Source organism: Prinia subflava, chromosome 12, assembly GCF_021018805.1.
Source record: "Prinia subflava isolate CZ2003 ecotype Zambia chromosome 12, Cam_Psub_1.2, whole genome shotgun sequence".
Classification (NCBI taxonomy): Eukaryota; Metazoa; Chordata; class Aves; order Passeriformes; family Cisticolidae; genus Prinia; species Prinia subflava.
In genome coordinates, this window is record NC_086258.1 from 17947145 (window position 1) to 17971125 (window position 23981).

At 53.5% G+C, this 23981-nt stretch overlaps 1 protein-coding gene across 6 annotated transcripts in view; it reads left to right on the top strand.

The window, feature by feature from the left end:
* The window catches only part of SEPTIN9 (septin 9), a 138611-nt gene that overhangs the window by 54876 nt on the left and 59754 nt on the right, over positions 1-23981 (top strand). The window contains exon 1 of one of the 6 annotated variants that reach the window (XM_063409341.1): positions 12568-13127. The exons of the other annotated variants lie outside the window; for them this stretch is intronic. Within the exon in view, the coding sequence (XP_063265411.1) occupies positions 13073-13127 (55 nt within the window). The 5' untranslated portion in view covers positions 12568-13072. Of the gene's footprint in view, positions 1-12567; positions 13128-23981 lie in introns of those variants that run through there. 6 annotated transcript variants of the gene reach the window in all.

Consider the following 23981-nt stretch of genomic DNA (forward strand, 5'->3'; position numbering starts at 1 on the left):
TGCTTCCACAAGGCCTGGCTCACCAGATTTGCACGAGAGCATCCTCTGACAGAGCTCGCTGAGTGCCTGGGCTGTGCAGGGGATGGTGACAACGGGGCCAGCCCTGCTCCTGCCTCAGGTCACCGTCACTGGCTGAGGGAGTGCCCAGGGCTGCTCTGGGCTGCTGGCACTCCTCTGCAGTGCAGGGATTGCTGTCTGGCCTCCAGCTGGCAGGAAACCCTTTCCCAAGCTACAGGCAGGGGAAGGTTTGTTTGGCAAGCACCTCCCGAAGCGGAGCAGAGCAGAGGAGACACCTTTGGTTGGGATGTGCACGCCTGTGGCTGGAGCTGGTGGGCACAGTGTCCCTGCAGGGGTTAAGGTCCTCCCTGCAAGGCACCTGTTTCTGCAGGAGAGTGCTCCCCAGGGCCCCAGCGCTGGAAGGAGGCAGCAGGGCAGTTTTATTTGTCTCTCAGGAATGTCATCTGGTTGTTGAACCAACAGCCCTGGGGTTCTGTGGTGCAGGAGTTTTTTTTTTTCCTGGAGGTGTGAGGAGAAGGAAGGTATTTAAGGACAGAGCCCAGGTCTGGCAGGTTAATCCCTTGAGTCAAGGTAAACCTGGCTGTGTTGGTCTGTCTGTGATTACTTGTCTGGGAATAACAACATCCCTGAGTTTATAGACACTGCCAGTCCCTGCTGAGGGAGAAAGGCTTAATGCATCCAGCTCTTTCCTCCTGTCATTCCTTTATAAGGAAAAACATTTCAGATTTAGTTTCTACCTTATTTTAACTTCTCGTAAAAGAGGGCAGTTTAATTCTTCTGGTGGAACATCAAGTCCAATACTCCCTGACCTGGGTGGTTGCTATGGGCACTTGGTAAGATGAAGTAATAAAAGAAGTCAGCACGGTGATGCTGAGTTATCAGAGGGGGAGTGAGTGATGGGGTGGCAAGTGGTGCCTGCAGTCTGGAGATGGCAGGAGAGAGAACACAGGGCCTGATTGTGGCATGGCTTGGTGAGATGGCACTGAGCACAGCTCCTTGGAATGGAGAATTTGTCCTGTTCCCCTTCCCCTGCTGGGCTTGGCCACGGGGGTTTATGGACACAAAAAAAGATGCGCAGCATAGGGGCTGTGGGACAGCCCAGCCCTGGCTGTCACTGCAAAGGAGCAGGGCCAGCTCTGCTCCTTCAGGACATTCAAACTCTGCTGGGCTCATTTGGAAACACAAGAGTCAGAGCTGATGGCCCAGCAGCCTCCACTCTGTGCCACTGCCCCAGGAAGGGCTGTGTCCCTCAGGTGCTGAGCTTTGCCCTGCTCCAGACCCCCAAACTCAGCCCATCCCCAGGGTTTTACTGCTTGCTTGGGGTTGCAGTGGGGAGTTTGTCTCCCCTTGCATTTCTTGCTGGAAATCTCCCCCTCTCCCTCCTGGCTTGGTGCCCTCTCTCCGTGCCTGCTGCTCTGCCCCCAGCGTGCTCAGGGGCCTCTTTCCCATTTAGGGAAGCACTGGATGGCCCCTGCTTTTGGACTGCTTGCAGCACATCTCCCAGTTGATTTTTTTTTCTATTTTTTTCAATCCTCTTTTGTCTCAGGAGGCTGAAATCCCCAGTGTTCAGCCACATGTGCCAGCTATGGCTCTTGGAAAGCTGCACTGGGGCAGGTAGGAGGGTTTAGCCCAGGTCTTGTCCTGCTCAGGGTGAGGCTGGGTGTTTGGTAGCCTGTTCCAGCACACAGGGTGAGCCTGGGGAGGTGGTGACAGCCTCAGTTCTCTCCTGCAGCAATGATTTAATCTCAGCAGGAACAAGTGCCCTGTGGTGGGGAAGCCTGCAGGGTACGAGGCAGGCAGCAGGGCTGAGCAGGGGAAAGGGAGAGGAAGCTGAGGGAAATTCCCCTAAAAACACTGACTCATTGCCTTTTTTTTTTTTTTTTTTAACTCCAGATTTTTAAATCAGCTGTGAAACTTCTGCATCTGTAGAAGATGCTGAGTAGGCAGTGCTGGGTATCTGCAAGATGGATTGGAGAACAAAAGGTGGTGTACTGTGGGAGACCTGGTTGGAGGGGGCTCTGCTATTCCCCTTTTCCAGCAGGAGAGGCAACTGCAGGCTGAGCTCCCTGTATTCGGGGTAGATCCCTTGAACCCACAGCTCAGGGATGTTTCTTTAGTGGTGCCCAGCACAGCTTGGCTCCATCCATCACTGGATGTGTCTGGGATTACCCTGGGATCTGGTCAGTGGGAATTACCTTGGATGTGTCTGGGATTATTCTGGGATCTGGTCAGTGGGAGTTACCTTGGATGTGTCTGGGATTATTCTGGGATCTGGTCAGTGGGAGTTACCTTGGATGTGTCTGGGATTATTCTGGGATCTGCTCAGTGGGAGTTACCTTGGATGTGTCTGGGATTACCCTGGGATCTGCTCAGTGGGAGTTACCCTGGATGTGCTTTGTGCAAGTCTGAGAGGGCTGTAATAGACTTTTCAAGAGGATGGTTTACTGAGACCCTGCCCGTGCTGAGGGCAGCTGGTCCCCAGGGTGGTTCATCTCTTTCCCATTGCTCTCCTCGAGCTCAGCAGTTTAACTCCACCAATCCTGCCTGATTTTGAGTGCCCATGTTGGGCTTGCCAGGCTCTCCCAGGCAGCAGTGGTGGAGCTGAGGACGCTTCCCTTGGCCAGACCATTGCAGGGCATCCACATTCCCATCCTCCTGGAGACACCCCATGGACTTTGACAGCAATTCCTGTCCACTTGTGCACCTTTCCCAGCGCTGTGTGGTGCAGCTGGAGCAAAGGGAAGCTGCCAGGGGTGCTCAGTGCTGTGTGGATGCTGGTGATCACACCTCAGCATCCCCACTGGTGCTTTCGCTGCCCTCTGCCAAAACCTTTAAAAGGAAAGGAAAATTGTGCTCATTCTTCCTCTCCTTCCTCTCCCCCTGCCCTCGTGTCCTCCTCCTGCTGTGCAGTGAGCTCCCACACTGCTGCCCAGAGGAAGCTGAGTGGGTGTGGGGCTGCGGCTCCATCTGGGAATTGTTCTTATCAAACTGCTTTATGTCAAAAAGGAATAATAATAATAAAACCTTTGATGGCAAGCAGGGAGATCAGTAGGTACAGCTGCTCCTGAGGCCTGACCTGCAGCTTGTGGTGCTTCCTGAGCCTTTACAGGGAGTTTTGGGGTCTTTATGCTGCAGCAGATTTTGCTGCGTGCCTGGAGTATCTCGGAGGAGCGGGGAGAAACAACTGGGGGCTGGCGCAGGGATCACTGCTGGAAATGGCTCTCTGAGAAGCAGGGGAGAAGCATAAGAAAAGCAAGTTTCCTGCCACGAGGCTGGTATATTTATGACTGGAAAGTTTTGGGTTGAAAAGGTCGCGAGCAGGCGGCTGGGGGAGCAGCGGGAGGCGATTTCCCAGCAGTGGGGTTGGGAGGGTCCCGTGGGGGTCTGGTGGCCACGTGTGATGGGAGAGGGGTGGGGAGCACTGGAAGGGTGAAGGGCAGTGCCCGAGGGGGCTGGGATGTGTGGGGGAGGCAGGATGGAGGGGTTTGTACCCGGGGAGGGGCTGGGCTGTGCCGGCCTCCTGCCCTCGCTGCGCAGGATGGAGTTTCCAGCCCTGCCCTGGACACCACGTGAGAATGAGACACGCACATCTGGAAGTGGAGTGCACGCGTGGAGCACTGCCAGCTTATTTATTCCTGCAAATTCTCCCTGATTAGGGGCTGCTGGGAAGTGGACAGTGCTGGAAATGGCCTCTGCCCAAGGGATTCAGTGTTCTAACTGACTGTCTCCTTTTCTTCCCCCCCTGCAAACACCAGCAGGGTGCAAGCAGTGAAAAGGTGTTCCCAGCCCCAAGGCCCAGGCACTGCAATTCCTTCTGGAGTCAACCACGCAGGAAGGTTTTCCAAAGGAAACGTGCTGAGCCCTGTGTGTGTTAAACTCATTAAGGATGAGCAAGGTTTCTGAAGCCTCTTGTTTCTATTAAAACATCTGTGCTGTCATGAGACATTGAGTTCTGTGCCTGTTTGGACTCAATGTTAAAAAGCAGTGATTAATAATTAATTTTTTTTAGGAAATAATTAAAGTCATTAAGTCAGTTTTCTGCTTGGATCCTAAATTGCACCTCCCAGGTTCTTAGAAAAGCCTGACCTGAAACTGAGAAGAGCAAGAGCTTGAGAGTGGGTTTGTTTTAACTGCCTGAGGTTCAGGCAGATGCAGTTCCTGATCCTCTTTCCATTTCCTTCCTCTGCAAGTGTCCCCTGCTGTTTAATCAACACCAGGGATCTGTGCTTCCCTTCCCTCCCCTTCTCCCCTCCCAGGCACTTGGGGACACCACGGCCCTCCCGTGTTGGAACCCTGGGCACTGAGAATTTTAGATTTTCTGTGCTGACAGGCACTGACCCACAAGGAAACCCTGCATTGACCTGAGGCTGTGGAGAAGGCTCCCAAAATTGAGTGACAACACTGGGATTGTGGGTGTGGAGTTTGGATAGGAGTGTGTAATGTCACTTCTATTCAAACTACACACTACAATACAAAGTACACTACAAATAAGGTGGAAAACCTAGAGTTTAAGGTTCTAGAATATAGTAATATATATATAAAGCAAGGTGGAGGTTTTAGGGCAGAGGCTGAGTCCTTCTTTTTCACCTTCTTCATGGGTCTGGGTGGTTTTTTGTAATTGGGTAGAAAAGTCCTCACTGCAGACCATGAGTGGTTGGATATTGGGTTAAAAGTAAAAATAACTTAGGTGTCATTTCTTAACTGAACAGTTTGTTCTTAAAAGGCCTTGTAGAGAGATAGATACAGTTCATTTTTACTTTGTTAGCTAGAAGTGCTCATGGTTTGTGAGACTGTAATATAGATAAGAATTAATAAACATCTGAGTCTGAACACAAAATACAGAATCAAGCATTTAATCCCTACCCTGGCAAAAAAGAAGACAAAAACAACACTCCCAGAGCCCAGGGTGGCTCGGATGATGTGCCTGGCCCAGGCTCAGGGCAGCATTTCCCTTTCCAGGCTCTCAGCACACACAATAGCTGGAATCACTGCCCTGGCATGAAATGCTTCGAGCTGGGCCACGGTGCTGGTGTGAGGTGATGGGACTCAGCCTGAGCATGCAGATCTCCAGGTCCATGGGCTGACTGGCTGCTCCTTGGAGGGGATGGGGCTCAGAGTCCACGGGAGGGTGTTGCAGGGGACAGAGCTGTGCCCCCCAGCCCAGCCATGTGCCCCTGGAGCCCAGCACAGAAGGTGCTGACCCACAGCATCCTCCCTGCAGGCAAGCAGTGGGATCAGGTTCCTGGCTTGAATCCCACCTTAGCACTGGGGTAGCTCTGGGTGACCCCATCAGTCCCCAGGGAGGTGTTTGGGACCATCAGGGATGAGCACAGTGGGACCAGGACAGATCCAGCTCTGTTCCCAGGTTAGGAGGGTGAGGGGAGGGATGCTGGTGCTCCCCTGCCCTGCTCAGTGTAGCCACACGTGATGCATCCCTTGTTCTGTGCAAGAACAGGCTGCTGCCTCCTCTGTGCCTGATTTAATGGGGTTAAACCTGAGAGGAAGGCAAGCCTTGATCTTCACAGCTCTGCCCCTGCTGAGGTGGGGAGAAGGGGCTGTGGTTGTCTGTGCTTGCTCCTCACCCATCCAGCTCCCATGGGCCATCTCAGCTCCAGGCTGTCCAGAACACCAAGTTTGTTTTGTGCCCTGTTTGTACACTGAATATCTGAGAAGCTGTAGGTTCAGGGACCTTCTCCTTCCTCGTGTCATATTTAATTTCCTACAAGCAGAAACCTCTTTGGCCTTTTCCTCCCTTGACTTCACACCAGTCCCTTTCCACCTTATCCCTTTAAAATCTTCTCAGTTCTGAAAAGAACAGGGCATATGCCTTTATTAATATTCAGCTCTTTATTAAAGTGATCAGCTCATTATTAAAATCATCAGCAGGATTGCAAAGTCTGATCGGAGTTTTCTACACTACTGCAGCCATCTGAAGGAGCAGGTGCTGTCCCAGTGGATGCTGAGTCTTTGTTCCCATAGAAACAGCTGGCAGTTCTCTCTGGTCAACCATCAGAAGGCAGAGCACTGGCAGTCAGCTCTTTGCCTTCAGGGAAAAGTTTTAAGAGTTTCCCATTCTCTGCATCAGTCAGCTCAGCTGGCCGGTTCCCATTCCATTCAGGCTCTTCACAGGTCATGGCCAATCTTCAAACCAGGCTAGGAGGTGCATCCACTCCCCGCTCAGCCAGGGCACTATCCAATTCTCTTCTGACGAATCCAGCTTCCTGTCTTGGGGTGCAGTTTCCCCAAAAAAACCTCCCAGGATCCACGGGGGCGGCCCCGCCCTATCTGCATATCCAAATGCATATGCATTTGTCCTGGTCCTAGCCGAAGTTACTCTTGCTAAATGAGGTAGTTACAAAGGACAATAGGGCTATCTAGGTGTGGGCAGCTTCTTTTCACATTTCAATTAGGTAGGGAAAAGTTGCCAGGCAACTTTCCTTCAGGGCAGCTCTCCCTGCTCAGATTGTCTGGGGTGTGGGGGGTGTTACTCTAGCCAGGAGAGGGTCAGTTGTGGTGTGGTTGTTTGTGGTGTTTTTTTTTTGGTTTTTTTTTTTTTTTTTTTTTTCGTTCCTAACAGTTCCACTCTTACTGATCTGTTTATACCACAACCATATTTGGGGTTGGATTGGGGTTTTTTGTTCCCTTGGTAACAGTGATCTTTGCCCACAGCAGCTCTTCCCTGCAGTGCATCTGTGGGTGATGCTTCTGGCAGCCCCATCCCCTCCACCTTCCTGTGGGGTGTCAGTGATGCTGGGTAGCCAGGATGACTCGTGACAGAGCCCTAATGGTTTCTGCTTTGCTGCTAAAAGTCTCTCATTTAATACATTTTAGGAGTTACTCACTTTAATTTTGTGACATTGGTGGCTTGTGGTCACGCTGGGACCTACTGGGGCAGTGAGGTCTTTGTGCTGAGGCTTTTTTAATGAGCAAAGACTTTATTAAAAGCCCTTTATTAGTGCTGCCCTTCTGCCATTCTTCCAAATTTTGTCCTTTTCCTGTTATCCAGTCTTTCAAAGTTACCTGGCCCTTTCTGTGCAGATCCCTGGCTGTGTGGCAGTAACAGATGAGATCTGGCAGCATTTTCTTAAAAAAACAAACAACTCCCCCCTGAAACCAAAACAATAACAAAACCCACAAAACAAAAACAAAAAACCCAAACAAAACCCCAAAACAAAACACAAAAACAAAACCAAACCAGCAAACAAAAAACACAAAAAATCCCCAAAGCCACCAAAACCCACCAAAACCAGTTCATTATGCAGAAATCTCAAGTTACAAACCTATTTTGGATCATTTAGCTTTTCCCATGCTCTCGGTTTCCTTGTGGAGGAAGGGAAGAGTGACTGGCACTGAAGTGCGTCCGTCCTCCCCGTGTTTCCTCTTCCCTTCGGAAGCAGGAGGATCCTGCAGCCTTGGGAAGGAGCCTCTTTTGGTGGCGATTCCTGCGTAATCAGGGCTGGATTCACGCCCTCATCCACACGAAACCATGGGTGGAGGGGATGGGAGCCGTGCCTGACTTCCCTTCCGGAGTCCCCTGGTCCCCAGGCAGTGACAGCAGCACTTCCCAAGGACTGGGGGCTCCCAGCGCTGCTCCCTGCCACAGCCAGCCCTGCTCTCATGACCTGCCAGCTCCCTGATCCTGAGTGACAGCTGTCCTGTGCCTCAGTTTCCCCTCCTGTCCTATGGAGATGGCTGCAGCTCTCCCAGGTGGGTTTGGAGGCAGAGATGGTTTTGGGGCAGAGGCAGGGCAGGAACTCAACAGCTCTGCCAGGAGCTGAGGAGAAGAGGGGAAGGCGATGGCAGCAGCCTTTATTTGTGGCTTGGAGAGATGCAGCATCTCGGGGCCAGGAGCACTCTGCTAACAAAGGGCTGAGGATAAAGGAGAGGAGACGGTGGAAATCTGAAATGTTCATTGTCTGCATCGTAGGTACAGCCTCAAGTGTGTTCCAGGGACGAGAGCCAAAAGAGGGCCAAGGATCCAGGGTTATATACCAGAGAAATGGGTGGTCTTGAGGGTCAGGGTCCAAGAGGGATGGGGGGAAATGGTTCAGAGGGGTAAATAGGAACAGGGGGACTAATGGGATAACAGGGGTGGGGTACTGTGGCAAAAATAACCCAGTGGGGTCATAGGGAAGGAAGAACATTCTAGGAGGGTGTGTGTATATGGTGAACGAGGCTGAACAGGGTGACATAAACTTAAACCTATAGAACAACGAAACCTAAGAGATACCAACATATGGCTGCAAAGGCCTGTGGCAGGAAAGTTTTTCTCACCCTGATCTAAAAGGGTATCTCAGGCCCCTGGGCTTCCACAGAGAGAAGAGCTGTGGCTCACCTTTCCTTCACCTTCCAAATCTGCCTCTCCCTGTGACCCTGTGTTGGTGCTGCTGCGGGGATGGTGCAGCCAGAGCTGCCCAGTGCTGAGCTGGAAGTGATGCCCTGAGCACGCTGGGGTTGGTGTCTCACGCTGCAAGTGCCTCTAGGGGAACCCATCCCCTGCACCTTCCCATAAAGGCTGGGAAGGAGGTTTCACCTGTGGTCAGCAGCAGAAAAGGTCTTTGGGCTCTCAAAAAACCATTGAGTGATTAATAATAATGACACTGAGCTCCTCCTACATAGTAATTTTGGTCTGTAAGCCTCAAAGCATTTGATGGAAGAGGCCATAATCAATAAAGGGGTTTGTTTTCTAATTAAAATACGAGGAGGAAGGGGAAGATCCTGTGGATGAATTGCCCACTTTAGTGTAGGAGATGTTACAGGCTCAGGTAGCCACCATGACTCATGGCTCACCCAGCCTGAGCTCATGACTGCAGCAGATTGAGAGCCCGATAAGAGCTTCAGAAAAACCTTGACTTGTGGGAGGAAGAAAGTCTGCCTGAAAAACTGCATTCTTAGCAGCCTGCAAGGAAAGTGCAGAGTGCTGTTTGAAATGGGTTTGGATAGGAAAGTCCCTTTTCTGCCTTAGCCTGTTAAAGGACCTTCTAAAGCTGATACCTGCCGTCTCCTTGTTTGGTTGGATTTTTTTGTCTTATGTTTTTCTTTTCTCCTTGAAGTGACTTTCTAAGTCTGGTTGTTTTGTGGTCCTCCATGTGCTTCTCCAGGAGTTTGAGCTGAGATCTGGAGAAGCCCTCAAGGCACATCCCTTGCCTTGCAGGGGAGCCCAGGGGTGAGGCACCCAGAGAAAAAGGGTTAAAATTTCTTGCATCTGCCAGCTCTTGTGGCATCAATCCATTTTTAGCTTGGTGCCTGTAACTGAGTGATCAGCAGATTTTACAGACTGCCTTTCTGGGGCAGGAAATCACTTCTAGGCCAATAAAACAACTTTGCAGGAAGTTTCTTGCTCATCTGAAGAGCAGAGTGATGGTGAAGGAGAAAGGGCTGGGCAGTCAGTGGTGGCCTAGCATAGTAAGGAAACAAAAAATATTTCTACTGTAATGTAACACAGCAGGGAAAATATTTACCTAAAATTCTCCTGCAGCCAGTGCTTTGGAGAAGAGGAATTTTATCTTGGGCTGCAGTTGGTGTGTAGAGGATCCCAAAGGTCTCATCAAAGCAGGAGCTTGAGTGAGGCTTCTGGTATGGTAAAAACAGTGTGAGCAAGGGGAGCAGCAAGTGACAGAAGAGATGTGATCTGCTTTCTTCATTTTGAAAAGGGAGATCTTTCTCTTTTAAGATACAAAAAAATGCAGGGAAGGGAGGCTGCAGTGCTAAACCAAAAATTCAAATGTAATGACAAACACCTGTGATATGTCCAGAGAAAGGCACGGGAAAGCCGGAGAAGTGACTGAAGAAAATCCCTGCCACAAAAACAGAAGGAGCAGAACCTGGTCACCCAATCAAAGGCAGAGTAGGTGATGTGATCACGGTGGGAGATCTTTCATCAGGAGAAGTCTCAGGGTCCTCCGTCTCCTCCATCTACCTGGAAAGTGCAAAGCAGGGGCTGTGCCAAAACTGCATTTGGCTGAGCAGCACAACACACACTGTGCTGACAGGGAACCCCAAAAATCAGTTCCAGGGGAGGAGGCAGGTTCTCCATCCCTCTGAGATGGGGGCTCAGCTTCCCAGGGTTGCCTGGCTTTCTAGAACAAAGATTTAGCTAAACATAAGCTTTTGGGTTGAGGATGCAGGTGGAAACCCAGATGAAGTGGAGTTTGATTGTGTGCAGCTTGGTCAGGGGGATGATTTTTCTGGGCTGACGCTCTTGTAAAGTTGTGCTTCTGACGTGGCCCAGTGAGATAAAAGGTCAAGAAAGTCTCCAAGAGAGAAGGATGGGCTTATCTCCCTGAAGGAAATCTCGCTCCTCTTCTACAAGCAGGCGCTTGGGCTATGTGCTATGGGGTGAGCTGTTTACATACCTTGCTGCTTAAAATATTTACTGTTAGAGTTCTAGATATCCTTGTTATTCTTTAGTTGCTGTAATTTTCCATCTTTCTCTCCCCCTCTCAGTGCCTTAGGTGCACATGGGTGCAATATGACCCAGCTGGTTTTAATGAAAAGGAACTCCTACTTCTAGCCCGGATATTTTATTTCACACTTCTCGGGGCTCTCCTCTTGGCTGCGTGATTTGCTAAACTTTTATTAGGTCCAGGATGATAACATTGCCTTTGCTTGGGAAAGGCAGAGTGACCCGGGGAGCTGGGGCTGACCCAGACTGCCTCAGCCTCTCCTGCTGAAGTGCTCTGAGCTCCTCCACCAGCTCCACGAGGCCAGCACACATCATTGTGATGCTCCCTACCACAGTCTATCGAGAATATTTTGTGTTTTTTCCTAGCAGTTTGCTTCTTCTGGCCTCCTGTTGACCTCAAAAACAGGGTGCCTGTCACAGCATCACACCAACCCCTGTGTGACCCAGTTCAGAGAGTGCCTCCACACTCCAAGCAGGGGCTCTCACATTGAATCCTGTGGGATTTGCAAGGGGGTAGACGCTGAACGTCAAAAAATGTGCTTGGCCCTTCCTCAGATTCCACACTTAAAATCTTCTTTACAATAAGAATTTTTAGTTTGTCTTGCTTAGCTCATTTTTTTCCCTGCTTTAAACCAATTCTACAGCTTTGCCATGAGGGTGTAGTCAGGATGTTTAACAGATTTTGTGAAAGGCTGATCCAGGTTCTGTTCTTCCAGTGAGCCAGTCAGCCATGATTTCTAATGAAGTGGGACTTTTTTCTCGCTCAGTAACAAAGTTAATTATTGACAGCTACATTTTTACCTGCTGGAAATGGATTGCGGATGTGACCTGCACAAGAGCTTGGAAGGACACAAATAAAGACACTTTCTTTCAAAAATCGATGCTAGTGACGCGGGTGGCAGCTGCCACCACTCCCTACCGTGGGGACAGCAGGGACCTGGCACCCGGGTGCTGAGCTCAGTGTCACAGGAGCCACAGGTCCGTGGTCATTCCTGCCCTCCTCAAGCCATCGGGGACAGCTGGTGGTTTCAGCCAGGATGGAGGAGCTTTACAGGCAGTGTGTTGCAGGTTTTTGTTTCCAGTTGTGATGCAGAAGGATGCAGAGCTGTTCCTCCCTGCACTGCTGTGGTGCGGTGGTTTCTGACACCACGAGGAGAGCAAAAAAGGAAAGAGCTGAGCACTGCTGCCTGACAGAGGAGAGGAAACCCGCTGTACCTACCTTAAAATACCATACTTCTGTTGTAAATGTGTGTTCTCGAGATTATGTGAAGAGTTTTCATGTTTTCAAGTAATGCCTTTCCTTGGGCTGTACGGAAAACCTGGAGCTTGTTGAGTCTGGGAAGTTGGTGTTGTTGGTTTCATTTTCTGGTTCGTGTACACTCTGGGGGAGTCTGCGGTGTTTGCAGACTTTAAATGTGTGAAATTAAAAGGGTGATGTCTGTGGTGAAGCTCATACTTTCTGCAGCAGCAGACGGTAACTGTACTACTGTTTTGCATAAATTTTCCTTTATGGTTCACCCAAAGGGGACTGAGAGCCCAACCCACTCATTTTGCCTTTCCTGTTGATGTGCCTGGACACATTTCAGGGGGTATCATCACTTTAAAACGATGCTATTAAAACACAGGGCGGGGAGGATAAAAAGAGGGTCAAGAGGGCAGGATCTGAATCAACAGCGGAAGGGAGAAGCATCAGATAGCGAGATGTTCAACCTGAGAGCGTGTGAGAGGTGGGGAGAAGGCAGCAGTGTCATGGAAGGGGCCGGTGTGGATGGAAGGGATTGGTGTGGATGGAAGGGGCCGGTGTGGATGCCAGGGCTGGTGTTTTCCTCGCTGCCTCGGGCTGGTGGTGATGCCAGGGGCTGGTGTGAATCCCAGGGGCCGGTGTGGATGGAAGGGGCTGGTGGTGATGCCAGGGGCTGGTGTGGATCCCAGGGGCCGGTGTGGATGACAGGGCTGGCGTTTTCCTCGCTGCCTCGGGCTGGAGTGGAGAGAGCTGTGGCAGCATTGAGTGCTCAGCGCTGGGCGCAGCACCGGGGCGAGTTTTGCATCCCCCGCTGTTCCTGCAGCGATGATTTTCCAGAGCAGGCTGCTTGGATTTGGCAGTGGTGGGTCAGCACAGCGCTGGCTCGATTTTGAGAAATTATAGAAACGGAACGTGGCCGAGTTGTCCCTTTCCAAACAAGGGTAAACCGAGCAGTGAAAGGCTCATCAGTGCCGGAGAACATCGGGGGAGTGACCCACCCGTGCGGGGGCCGGTTCCCCCTCCGTGGGGCAGAGCAGCTTCTCTCCCGCAGGCTGTGCCCCCGTGCCGGGGCCCGCAAGGAGGGGCACAGCGGGCTCGGGGCATGCGGGGCTGCCCGGCAGTGCCCGGGGGGTGCCCCCCGCACCCCGCAGCCCCATCGGGGCGGGGCGGGGGTCCCGGCCACCGCCCCGCGGAGGGGCCGGCGCGGCGGAGGGGGCGGCGTGACGGGCGTGGGGAGCAGCCAGTGCGCGGCGAGGGGCCGAGCCGGGCCGGGCCGCGCTGGGCCGGGCCGGGGGCACGGCTGCCTGCCCGGCGGGGCGGGGGGCGGCCGCAGCCGCTCGCCCTCCGCCATTCGCGCGGCCGCAGCGCGCACCGCGGAGCCGGGGGGCAGCGCCCCGCGCCCCGCCATGGCCGACCCGGCCGTCAGCGCCCACCTGGAGGGCATCATCTCCGACTTCGAAGGTGGGTGGGTGGCAGCCCGCGACGGAGCGCGCCGGGGGTGGGAAGGGGCGCCCCACGGGGGGAGCCCGGCAGGGAGCGGCCGCTTCTGGGGGCTCGGCCGGGAGGAGCTGTGGCAGCCGCGGCACAAGGAGCGGGTTGAGCTCGGCTCGGCTTCCCCCGGGCTCGGCTGCCGCAGTCTCCCCGCGCCGCTGGTGCCCGGGATGGGAGTCCTGGCCGAGGCTGGGGTGGCACCCCGCGGGCAGGGAGGGCTGGAAGGAGCGGGGTGCCCCAGGGCGGCATCCCCAGGGCTGTCGGTGCCTTTTGTCCGGAGCGGCTGCGCCCGGTGCTATCTGCCAAGGCAGGGTCTTACGGGATGTTTCTCTTTTCCTGCCCTTCCCGAGTTCATTTACGTAGTTTTTTCAGCTGAAAACACCCGCCTGACCAGACTGAAAGTCTGGAAAAAAAAGCCAGGCGAGGCCCTTCTGTTGATTCCCGGCTTTGGGGTGAACACAGCCCTGGAGCAGCTGGGATGTGGGGGACGATCCCAAGTTTCCCGTGTCCCCGCAGCCGGAGCTGCCTGCCCTGGAGAGCCCCGCAGTGTCCCGTGGCAGGGCTCCAGGGGTCCGCAGCTCTGCCGTGCTCGCTGATTCGGGCTCTCCGTGCAGCCCCCTGGGCGTGCGGACCGGGATGGCTTCTCCTCGAGCCCCTGCCTCTTTTTGCCTGTTATTCTGGCTTTTGGGGCAAGAAAACAAGATCTAGGGGGGATCGTGCCGCTGCCAGATGGGTCTGGGAGTGAGAGACAGGCAGAAGAGGGCTGGGGCTGTGCGTGGAGCAGGCGTTGAGAGCTCGGCTCGGGGGAGCTCATCTTCCCCAGCAGTTTTGGAAGAGCAGCTCCATCCCTGCGCACTCGCGCGTCCTGGCAGCGACCCAAGCGGAGCTTTGTGCAGCGGTTTCTAGAAAAAAAAAAAAAAAAAAAAAAAAAAAAAAAAAAAAAAAGGGGAAAAAAACCCAACAAAACCCTTCAAGAAGTAGCGGAGATGTTGGGGCCGCGGTGAAAGCTTTTCCAGGGCTGCGTGTGCACCGCTCTAGGCTGAGCCTCCACCGCCGCCCGGAGAGCCCAGCCCGGCCTTCGGGAAGCAGAGCTCTGCTGTTTTTCCTGCTGGGCAGCCGAGGAAGCTCAGGGCACAGGGGTTCCTCTTCCAGGTCGGGCAGGAAGCGGCTGGCAAGGCTGGGGTCTCTGCTGTCCTTGTCGTAGGGCTCGGACGCGGTCACCTCCCCTATTTCCAGCCCGTGGGGTTTCTCCGGCTGCAGCTGGCAGGGGAGGGCGTAGCAGGAGGCTGAGGAAGTCACGTCCCTCTGGAAGATTGGAGCTAACAAGTGTTGGGACACTGAGGGTGACCCGAATCCAGCACCCTTTTGGTGCTGGGGGTTCACGGGCGCCTTGGTGACTGTCCTTGAGCTTCCCCATCCGCTGCAAGCGCTGATGTAATTACAGCTTCCCTCTCGCTGCCCCAAGTGCATTTAAATCTCTGAAGAATGAGTAATTCCCTACTCGGATACGATGAAGGCTCTGCTGTGGGCCCCGGGGCTGCCTGTTGGAGCTGTGTGTGTTCCTTCGTGGCACCGAGCAGCTCTGTGTTGCCTTTATTTTCAGTCTGTGGAGCACTAACAGCTCCTGCCTGTGCAGAGGGAGAGGCTGGGGAAAACTCCGTGCGTCTGAAGCCAAAAGATCTGGCCTTGCCCTTGAGCAGGGTTCTGGGCTACTGTTTCACAATTTAATTAACACTCGGCCTTGCACAGCAGCTTCCCGAAAAAGCAAGCAATTAATCTGCAGCCTGTAGGGCAGGAGATGCAGTGTTCTCTCTGCTGGGTGGGTACCTCAGCCCCATGCAGCCCCTGGCCAAGCAGGAAAGATCTGCCAGAAACACCACGGAGCAGGAGCACCAGGCCATCCAGGGCTCCCTTTGTTCCCCCCAGGCACACTGCCTGCCCTCCCCAGTCACCCTGGCTGCTCCTGCCTGTTTTCCTCACTGCATCCGTGCCAGTTTTCATCCCAGCATCCCTGCCTGGGTTCTTGTCCCTGCTGTGCTGCAGAGGCAGGGAGCTGCAGCCTTGGCTGTGGAGCTGCAGCCTTGGTGAGCCTGAGGAGGATGCAAAGGCCCTTGGGGAGAGGGAGGCAGTACCAGGTACTTGATTCCATTCTAGTTTCCAGATCAAAGCAACATTTGAGAGGAAAACAGAGCACAACAGAGTGTGTTCTTCCTTGTGCCCGGTGCTGTGATGGGGCTGCTCACAGTGCCCACCTTGCACTATCCAGCAGATCCTGCAGCAGGGCAATAGAAGAGTCCAGGGGCTTCTTGCCCCAGAGAAACTGTGGATGTCCCATCCCTGGAAGTGTTCAAGGTCAGGTTGGATGGGACTGTGAGCAGCCTTGTTTGATGGAAGATGTTCTCTGCCCTTGGCACTGGGGTTGGAACAAGTTGATCTGTAAGGTCTCTTCCAACAAAACCTACTCTACGATTCTAATCCCCATTATTTGACTGACAAAAGCTTCCTCGTCTCTAATGGGGCAGAGCATCATTAGGTCTGTGGTTTGCCAGGATTTACAGAGCATGATAGCTGTGCCCCTGGGTTTATAGATTCTGGCAGGTTTTCAGGAGCGTGGCTGGTTCAGCCGTGGTTGCAGCAGTGCTTCCCAAGCTCTGCTCTGCCTCACGGGGCTGTGGGTCCCTCAGCTCCCCAGGGTCTCAGACACAGACCCTGAGCTGCAGGGAAGGGAGGCTGCAGTGCTAAATGAACCTGCTGAGATGCCTGTGCAGTGTGTTAGCAATGTGTGCAGCCCAGCCCTCCCTGGTGCAGCCCAGGCTGGGCGATGTGGGGGTGCAGGTGTCCACGGTGCTCCACTCAGAGCGGTGGGTGTTCCTGCTCACGGCTCTGGTTGGTTGTGATGCTGCACAAAGATCATCCCACGGCGTGGTACTCATCGTCCTGACAGAGGGGTACAGCACTGTGCACTCAGTATCTGCTGCCTGGTGGTGAGGCAGGAGAGATCTGCTCCAGTCCCTCACCCCGGTGGGATGTGGCTGCTGCCGAGCAGTGCCCCAGGGTAACTGAGGCGTGTTTTTACTGGCACTCGCTGGTGGTGAGCTGGCAGCACTGATGCCAGGCTCTCTTTGCCTTTGCCAGTGCTGTCAGTCAGCACCAGAATCGTTTCCCTGTAGTGTTGAAACCCAGATTGTCACAGTGGGTGTAAACTGCCTGGTGGAAATGCTGAGCAGGGCTGTGAGGGTGTGGAGAGGCAGGAGAGTGCCCAGGAGTTCTCTGTGCTATCTGGGGGTACAGCTCGGTGAGGGCACAGGCTGGCAGCTTTATCCTGGCAGAAACCATGAGACAGCATTTGTTGATGGCTCTTAATCCCTGATTTTGCCATTGCTCAGAGCCCAGCTCCCCTGGGGAACGTGTGCTGCCTGGTGGGTGAGCCTTGGCAGTGCTGTGGGGCTGGGTGGAGAGCCTCCAGCCCTGCCAGGACATGACACTGCTGATCAGAAGGTTTCTCTGGCTGTTTTATTTATTTACTCTTCCTTTACTGTTGCACACTTTCCAGACACTTCTCTCACCACACAGTGCAGGGTATTTTAAGTATTTCACCAGCAGACTTTGTCTCAATGAGGTACAAACTCAGGCTAAGTTACGTCGCAGTTTCAAGTGCCACCAAAAAACCATCACCCAGTTCATTTTCAGGAGGGCTGCATTATAAAGAGGCTTTTTTACACCCACAAAACTCAGGGACTCATCCTTAAAATTTCCTTGAGCAGATGCCCGGGATGTCTGTGGGACACGTGGCCGTGGTGCTGCCCCGGGGAGCAGCTGCAGCCGCGTGCTGCGGATGCTGGACTCAGCCCCGGGCTAATATTAGCAGGAACGTGCCAGCGTGGGTGATGTGCCTCGAATTCAGCAGAGTAGAAAGCCCTGGAGGTGGGCTGTGCCTCGTGTTTGTGTGAGTGTCTCTCTGGGGTGTGAGGTGTGTCCCCCAAGCCCGGCCCAAGGTTTGCAGGGTGAGCACCAGCCCGGCTCGCACGCAGGGCTGGGAGCTGAGCCTGTGACTCACGGTCCCTCGTGTGCCAGGGCTCAATGCCTGGAAAAGGAAACGCAAAAAGATCTTTCCGATTCGCATCTCGGATCATCCCAACCCTGGGAGTGAAGCAAAGCTCCTCAATTGTTGGGTTTCCTGGGCTGTCCACAAAAAGTCGCTCTGTGACTGGTCTCTGCTGGAGCTCCTCGTCTCCAGCTCAGTGTGGGCAGAGCCAGAGCTGCTCACTGATGTGGTTGGTGCTCCAAGAGAGCCAAGTCACCTCTCATACCCTCAAAGCTGGGCTTTACAGCCACTTCAGAGTGTTCTCTCCCTTGTTCCATGCCTACATTTCTCTATCTGAGACAAAAGGATGGGCTGGGTGGGAGTTTTCTGCCAAGTCCTCACATGCTGGGAGAGGAAGGTGCCTGTGGGAAGGGAAGTTTTGTGTCTTCCCTGCAGAAGTTGTATCTTCCCCTGCAGAACCTGCCTTCGAGCCACAAACTCAAAAAGCCTCATCTGCCTGGTCACAGCAGTGGGTACCTGCTGTCGTGGGCTGGGACTTGCCCTGTGTAGATCTCATTCTTTGGGAATAAAAAGGTTGTGAGGGAGTGGGAAAGGGAAGAACAGGTGATCTCTGTCCGTGTGAGCTGGGCTCTGGGGATCACCTCTGGCCCTGGTTAGGATGTAGGGTCCTGCAGGGGTTGTTTTTTACAGTCCTGCAGGGCAGGCTGGGCTGTGTGTCCTGGGGCTGGGCACCCCCTGTGGCACCCAGCAGTGCCACCCCTCTGTGCCAGCAGGGAGGGCTCCCAGAGTGGGACCAGCCTTGGTCTGAGTGAGCACAGCACCGTGCTAACCATAAAGAGACCCTCCAGAGGAGCCTGGGTGGGAAGGGCAGGAGGGGATGGCTCTCCACACCAGAGCCAGGGCAGCTGCTCTGGTTCTGCAAGCTGGTGCTGGTGCCTGGAGGAGAGTCAGGGGCTGGAGCACGTACACCCTGCTCTCCCCAGTCTCTGGAACCTTGGTAGCACCTTCCCCTCAGTAAGGCACTCACCTAACATGCTGCACTCTCTGCTCGTTGCCTCTTGGTGGATTAGGGCGGTGGAGAGAGTAGGAAGCACCTCTGGAACAAGTTGGGTCAGGTCTGACAGCTCTTGACCACGGCTCTTGGCCAATACATGCCAGCAAACCTGGGGCTAAATTACTGCCAGGCATTGACCTGGCACCTCTGGGTGCCCCATGGCCTCACTGGGTGCTGGTTTAATTTCTGGTTTGCTGCCCTTCCTTTCAGGGAGCTGCTCAGCCCTTTTTTCCAGAAGCCAGGACTGAGACAGCAGCCACAAAAACGGGGATGGGGATGTGTCATAAATCCAAAGACAATCATGGAGACTTCAGAGCCCATAACCACTCCAGATATTCACATTTCTGACTTTGATATTTAAGGCAGCAATCTTTCTGCAAGAATATGACGTGGGCTCTTTCCACCTCCCAACCTCCCTGTCCCCTCCTGCTGCAGTGAGCTCTGGCACCTCTTTGGTCTTTGGAGATGGGATGTGGAGGCAACAAGCCAAGTGACCCTAAATCCTGGTTAAGCTTATTTGAAGCCTGTAAAATGAGTCAGTGGGTCTGAGTTCAGCTCCTGGTGGGGCTGTGCCTGGTTAGTGGGGTCAGGGTCCTTCAGGGGAGCTCTTTGTGGGCTGTCATGCCCTTCACAGGGATGGGGTTGTGTCCTGGCCACTTCCCATTTCACACCTGGGTGTTGTTTGGTCCTGGCACCCCTCTGGTGGCACCAGCAGTTTGTACCCAGCTGCTGGGCTGGTGCCATCGTGGGGAGAGCCCTCCTCACTTCCTTCCCTGCCACAAACAGTGCAGGTAAGGAGTAACCCTTGGGCTAGAAGGGGTTTGCTGCTGGCTGCAGCTCGCTCTGAACAGCTCTCATCTCCTGATGGCTGTGACTCAAGCTTTTACCCTGATTGCTTTTGTCAGGCTGCTGGATGGAGCTCAGCCCTTGGGTCTCCTGGGGACACCTCCAGAGCGGTGGCCCAGGGGCAGTGTCCATCCAGGCTGGCTCTGGGTTGGTTTGTGTGCCAGAGGGGGGGTGGTGTGTGACCCTGCATCCTCCAGGGCTGCTGGCACCAAGGGCAGGTTGGGGGGTGCCAGCCTTGTGTCCAGGTGTGGTGTCACCCTAGTGCCAGCCTCCTGTGGACTGCAGGGCAGGGGACACGGTGACATCAGTCTGTGCCACTACCCTGGCAGCAGAGGTGGCAGTTTGGGAGGCAAGCATCACAAAACTGTGCAGCCCCTTGCTGGGGTGAGGTGAGTGCTCTGCAGCCTCTCCCAGCCCTGGGGCTCATGGCAGGGATTGGTGGTGAGGGCAGTGCCACTGGCCAGCTGCACTGGTTTGGGGGACAAGGAGTGTGGTGAGGACTGGGCTGGGACTCAGTCTTTCTGTCATCTTGGCCATTGGGAGTAAAAGTACAGGGAAATGTGAAAAGGATGGATTTTGTTTTATTTTTCAAAGCACGTTTCGCAGGGAGGAGGAAGGCTCTGCTCTCTGCCAGCCCTCAGGACACTTTGGACACCAGCTCACACTGCAGTGCTGGGTGTCCCCTCCAAGAGAGTCATCAGAGCTGCAGGGACAGCAGCAATCAGCAGGAGTGGGCAGCACTGCAGGGGTGAAGGGCTCCTGGCTCCCTCCTTTGCCCCTTTCACCAATTTACCCTTTTTCTGTCGCTTTTTAACCAGCATGTTGCAACACCACCCATCAAAGCATCTTCTCAAAGGGAGACTTCACTGATTTAATCACCCAGTCCCTGCTACTCAGGCTGGTCACCCACCTGAGTCACTCTCCATGTCCCTTGTGTGGACTCTGGGATTCAGGACACCTGGGGATGGCATCTGTGGCACCAGCACGGGGCAGGCTGGGCTCTGCAAGACCATCTGCATCATACTTTTGTCTCTGGGTAATCATTTCGAGGCATTTTAGAAATATTAGTGAACCAAACCAAATCTGCAGCCCCATGGGAGGCACAGAAAAGATTTATTTCCCTCCTTCCTCCTCCCCCTATGAAAGGAAACTGGAGCACAGAGCGGAGACAGGAGCTGGAGTGAGCCAGTAATGCAATCTGCTGGGCTGGATACCCTGTGTTTTATGTAATTTTCTGTACAAGTATGAAATGAATATAAGGGATGTAAAATATACTGGTCTGATCTGGAAGCATTTTGCTGCGAGTTAATGGTTATATAAACCCAAGTATAATAGAGAATCAAGCTGAAATATTTTGAGAACTGCATTATAGGGACTGGAAAGCTGAGATTTTGTATTAATCTGAGTGTGGATTTGATTTTATTTTTTCTATTCTTGTTCCTGACTTTGCTTTTGCATGTTCATTTCTGGGAAAGGAGCAGTTTGCTGCATCAGCCTCAAGCTGTTCTAGACCTTGCTGTGAGTGAGAGAAATGCTGCTTTGATTGATGTCAGAGCCCTGAACTTGCATTTATCCCCAAATTTCCACCAGAACTCACCTCTTGGTACCGTTTACCCCATTCAGAAAGGCCCTGCATAGTGGCAGCACATTGCCAGCCTCTTCTTGTACGTGTGATTCAGACCAGGCAGTCTAGTGCAACTTCTTTTGAAGGCTGTCTGTGAAGTCAGAGAAAGGATTTATCTGGGTGCATAAACTGTTCATAACCTCACCCAGGATAGCGTGAGAGTCAGGGTACAACAGCAGGGTGTCATTAGATATATATAGATACATATATCTAGATAGATAGATAGATACAGATATATATTTTATATACACAGTGCAGCAAGGTTGGTTTATTGGTAGAGGAAAAGTGTGCAGCCTCCTGGCACAAGCACAGGGAGGGGCCCCAGCAACCCTAGCTTCTCTTCTTTCTTTTGTTAGATCACTGGAAGCTTTGGGAAAGGTGCTTTTAAGATTTTCTGCCTTGGTTTCTGTGGATGTAGAGGGGATCTGAGTTTCTCGGGCTGTTTTGAAGCTGTGTGTACTCACAAAACCCTGCCAGCATCGCTTGCTGCCTGCACTGCCAGGGATTTTCTGTCTCAGTCCTGTGATTTTGACCCCACTGAGGGGCTCAGGGCAGCTGGGAGCACTTTGTTGTTGAGGATGGGGTAAAGATATCCTGCTCTGGCCCTGCAGCAGGGGTGCAGCTCCCTTCCCTTTCTGCTGTGGGACCTTTAGGTTTCATACACAGTGGATATACCCTACAGGTACATGCAGAACACCCTGCTTGACCCCAGAACTGAGCCCTCAGTTCACTCCAGCGCACCCATCTCTGCTGTGGGTGGTGGCAGCTCTTCAGTGGCACCACTCAGGGGAGGTTTGGACAAACCAGACCTGGGCAAACTCTTTGCTCTCAGCCTGGGCCAGAAGAGAGCCACGAGCACCCTGCCCGTGACAGGGCTCTGGGAAGCTTTAAGGGCCGTGAGCAGTGAAAGCTGTGTTGGGTTTCCGAGGGTTCCTTGAAAGATGAGAGCTGCAGCCTCCCCCCTTTCCTGCCTGGGAACAGGAGGTGACCATCTGGTAGCACTTTAGAGCGAGCCCTGCCTCTCAAACAGTGCCATTGTGTGGTGGGAAATAACGGGGCTCGCCTGCCCCGGCCCCACCAGGCTCTCATGTGTCCAAAAACCCCAGGAAAGCTCTCTGTGCTTAAGCAAGCAAGCAAATGTAACCCCAGGGTTACAGAGACCGCGCGAGGGGCACAGGATGTTTAATGGGAAGCAGTTGGGAGCTGCAGCCACGGCAGAGCTGGAGGCTCCGGCTGGGAAGCGGCTCCCGGAGGAGCCAGCATCCCTTGCTGTTTATTTTGGTCTCCTCCTGCGCTCTGTGTTTCCTTGTGTGAAGCCTCCCCTGGCCTGCTGGTGGGATATTCTGCTGGAAAAGGGCAGGGAGGAAGAGCAGATGTTGCAGATGTTGCAGATGTTCCCTGGCTGACCCCCCCGGGGTGCCCGCAGTGTGGTGGCAGCGAGCTGTGAACTCCAGAGCTCCCAGCTGGGGGATGTGGAGCCCTAGGGCAGGAATTCTGGAAACTCTAACTCTAAATAGGTTTAAAGATCTTGGTATATAGTAATATATGTGGGGCAAGATGGAGACTTTAGGGTGGAGGTTAGTTGTTCTTTTTTTTCCACCTTCTTGCTCCTTCTTCTTCCTGGGTTTGGGTGGTTTTCTGTAATTTGTTGATGGTGTCTGCATTGTGGACTTCAAGTAGTTGGTTATTTGGTTTAAAGTAAAATAATTTAGGTGGCATTTCCTAATTGGACAGATTGTCCTTGAAAAGACCCTGTAGAGATAGAGAGGTGCTCTATTTTACCTCATTTCTCTAACTTGCTAGTTGGAGCCCACAGCTCGTGAGTCTGTAAATAGATAAGAAAAAATAAACATCCAAGTCAGAACACAAACTGCAACTCCTGTGTATTAATCCCAACCTTGGCAGAGAAAAAGAAGCCAGAACCATCACACAGGAACCAGATCCCTTCATGGCATCTGGGCACCCTTGGGCTTGCCTGGGAGGGAGTCTCCTTCTGCAAGGGCTGTGCACGTGGGAGTCCCCAATGTCACTCACTTGTGACATCTCTGGAAGACTCTTGGCTGTTGCATGAGCTGCTGGGGTTTGAAGCAGACCTCTGCCCTCTGTCCCTGGCTGAGAGGATCCCTGAGGAGCAGCTTGAGCTGCTGGCGTGTGACCTGCTGGTGCCTGGCTGGGGGTGACCAGGATGACACGGTGGCCTCAGTGTGCAGCCATCCCCAGCACTGCTGCATAAAACAGAAAGAGAAATTGATGTTTTCTCCTTTCCATCCCCCACTGTGGCTGCTTGGGGAGCGTTTGAGCAGGATGAAGGCAGGATGAACACACAGTTCTTGTGTCTGGTATGGAGCACGTTTGGGTTTTCAGGAGGGCGGGTCCTTGTGCACAGCCAGCAGAGCCACCTCGAACAGGGACAGCCTGTGCCTCCCTCATCCAGCAGGAGGATTAGCAGGGGTATTTTTGAAGCCAGCCCTGCAGAGCTGGGTGGTGCTGAGCAAAGCACTGTGACCTTGAGAGATTTGCAAGGTCTGGTGCCCAAAGGGACACCGCAGTGAGCGGTGCCCAGCCCAGACGTGATGGTGCTGGGCTGTTGCAGAGGTTGCATCCAATAGGAAACGCTTGGAAATCTCATTTTAGGGGATTTTGGGCTTTCCCTGCCCAAAAGCTGCTGCCTTCAGCAGTGGTGGATTGAGCCAGAGATGTCTGAATGGGTCTGGAAGTGGATGAAAGACGAACGTGGCAAAGGCAGTGCAGGTTCAGCCCCACGTGCACCTCCAGAGGAGGAGAAGGAAGGGTGGTGCTCAGCACGTCTGCCACTCTCCCTGCCAGCTGCCTCCAACACAGCTGGTCACTGGAAACCTGCAGGGGGCTGGGGAAGCCCTGCTTGTGCCCCAGACCCTCTCAAAATATGACAGTGGGGACAGTCCTGCAGTGTGGCCAGCCCAGGCCCTGCTCAGGCTGGGACACCTTGTCTGGGGCTCTCAGGGGTATGACAGGGACCTGGAGCCCTTGGGGACACAGAGAATTAGCCACAACTGCCCACCTGGGACCCTGGCACGGTGGGTGGGAGTGGGGTGTCGGCCTCTCCAGCCCTGCCTTCCTTCAGCTCCTGTTTTTGTGAGGAGCAGGGACACTTCCCTGCAGGAAGCTGGGAGGAGCAGAGGCTGTTTACTTTGCTTTCCTGGCTCTGGGCAGGAGACACTATTTATAAGTTTTTTCTCTTTTTTTTTTTGAGAGCTGTTGTGCTTCCTGAGGTCC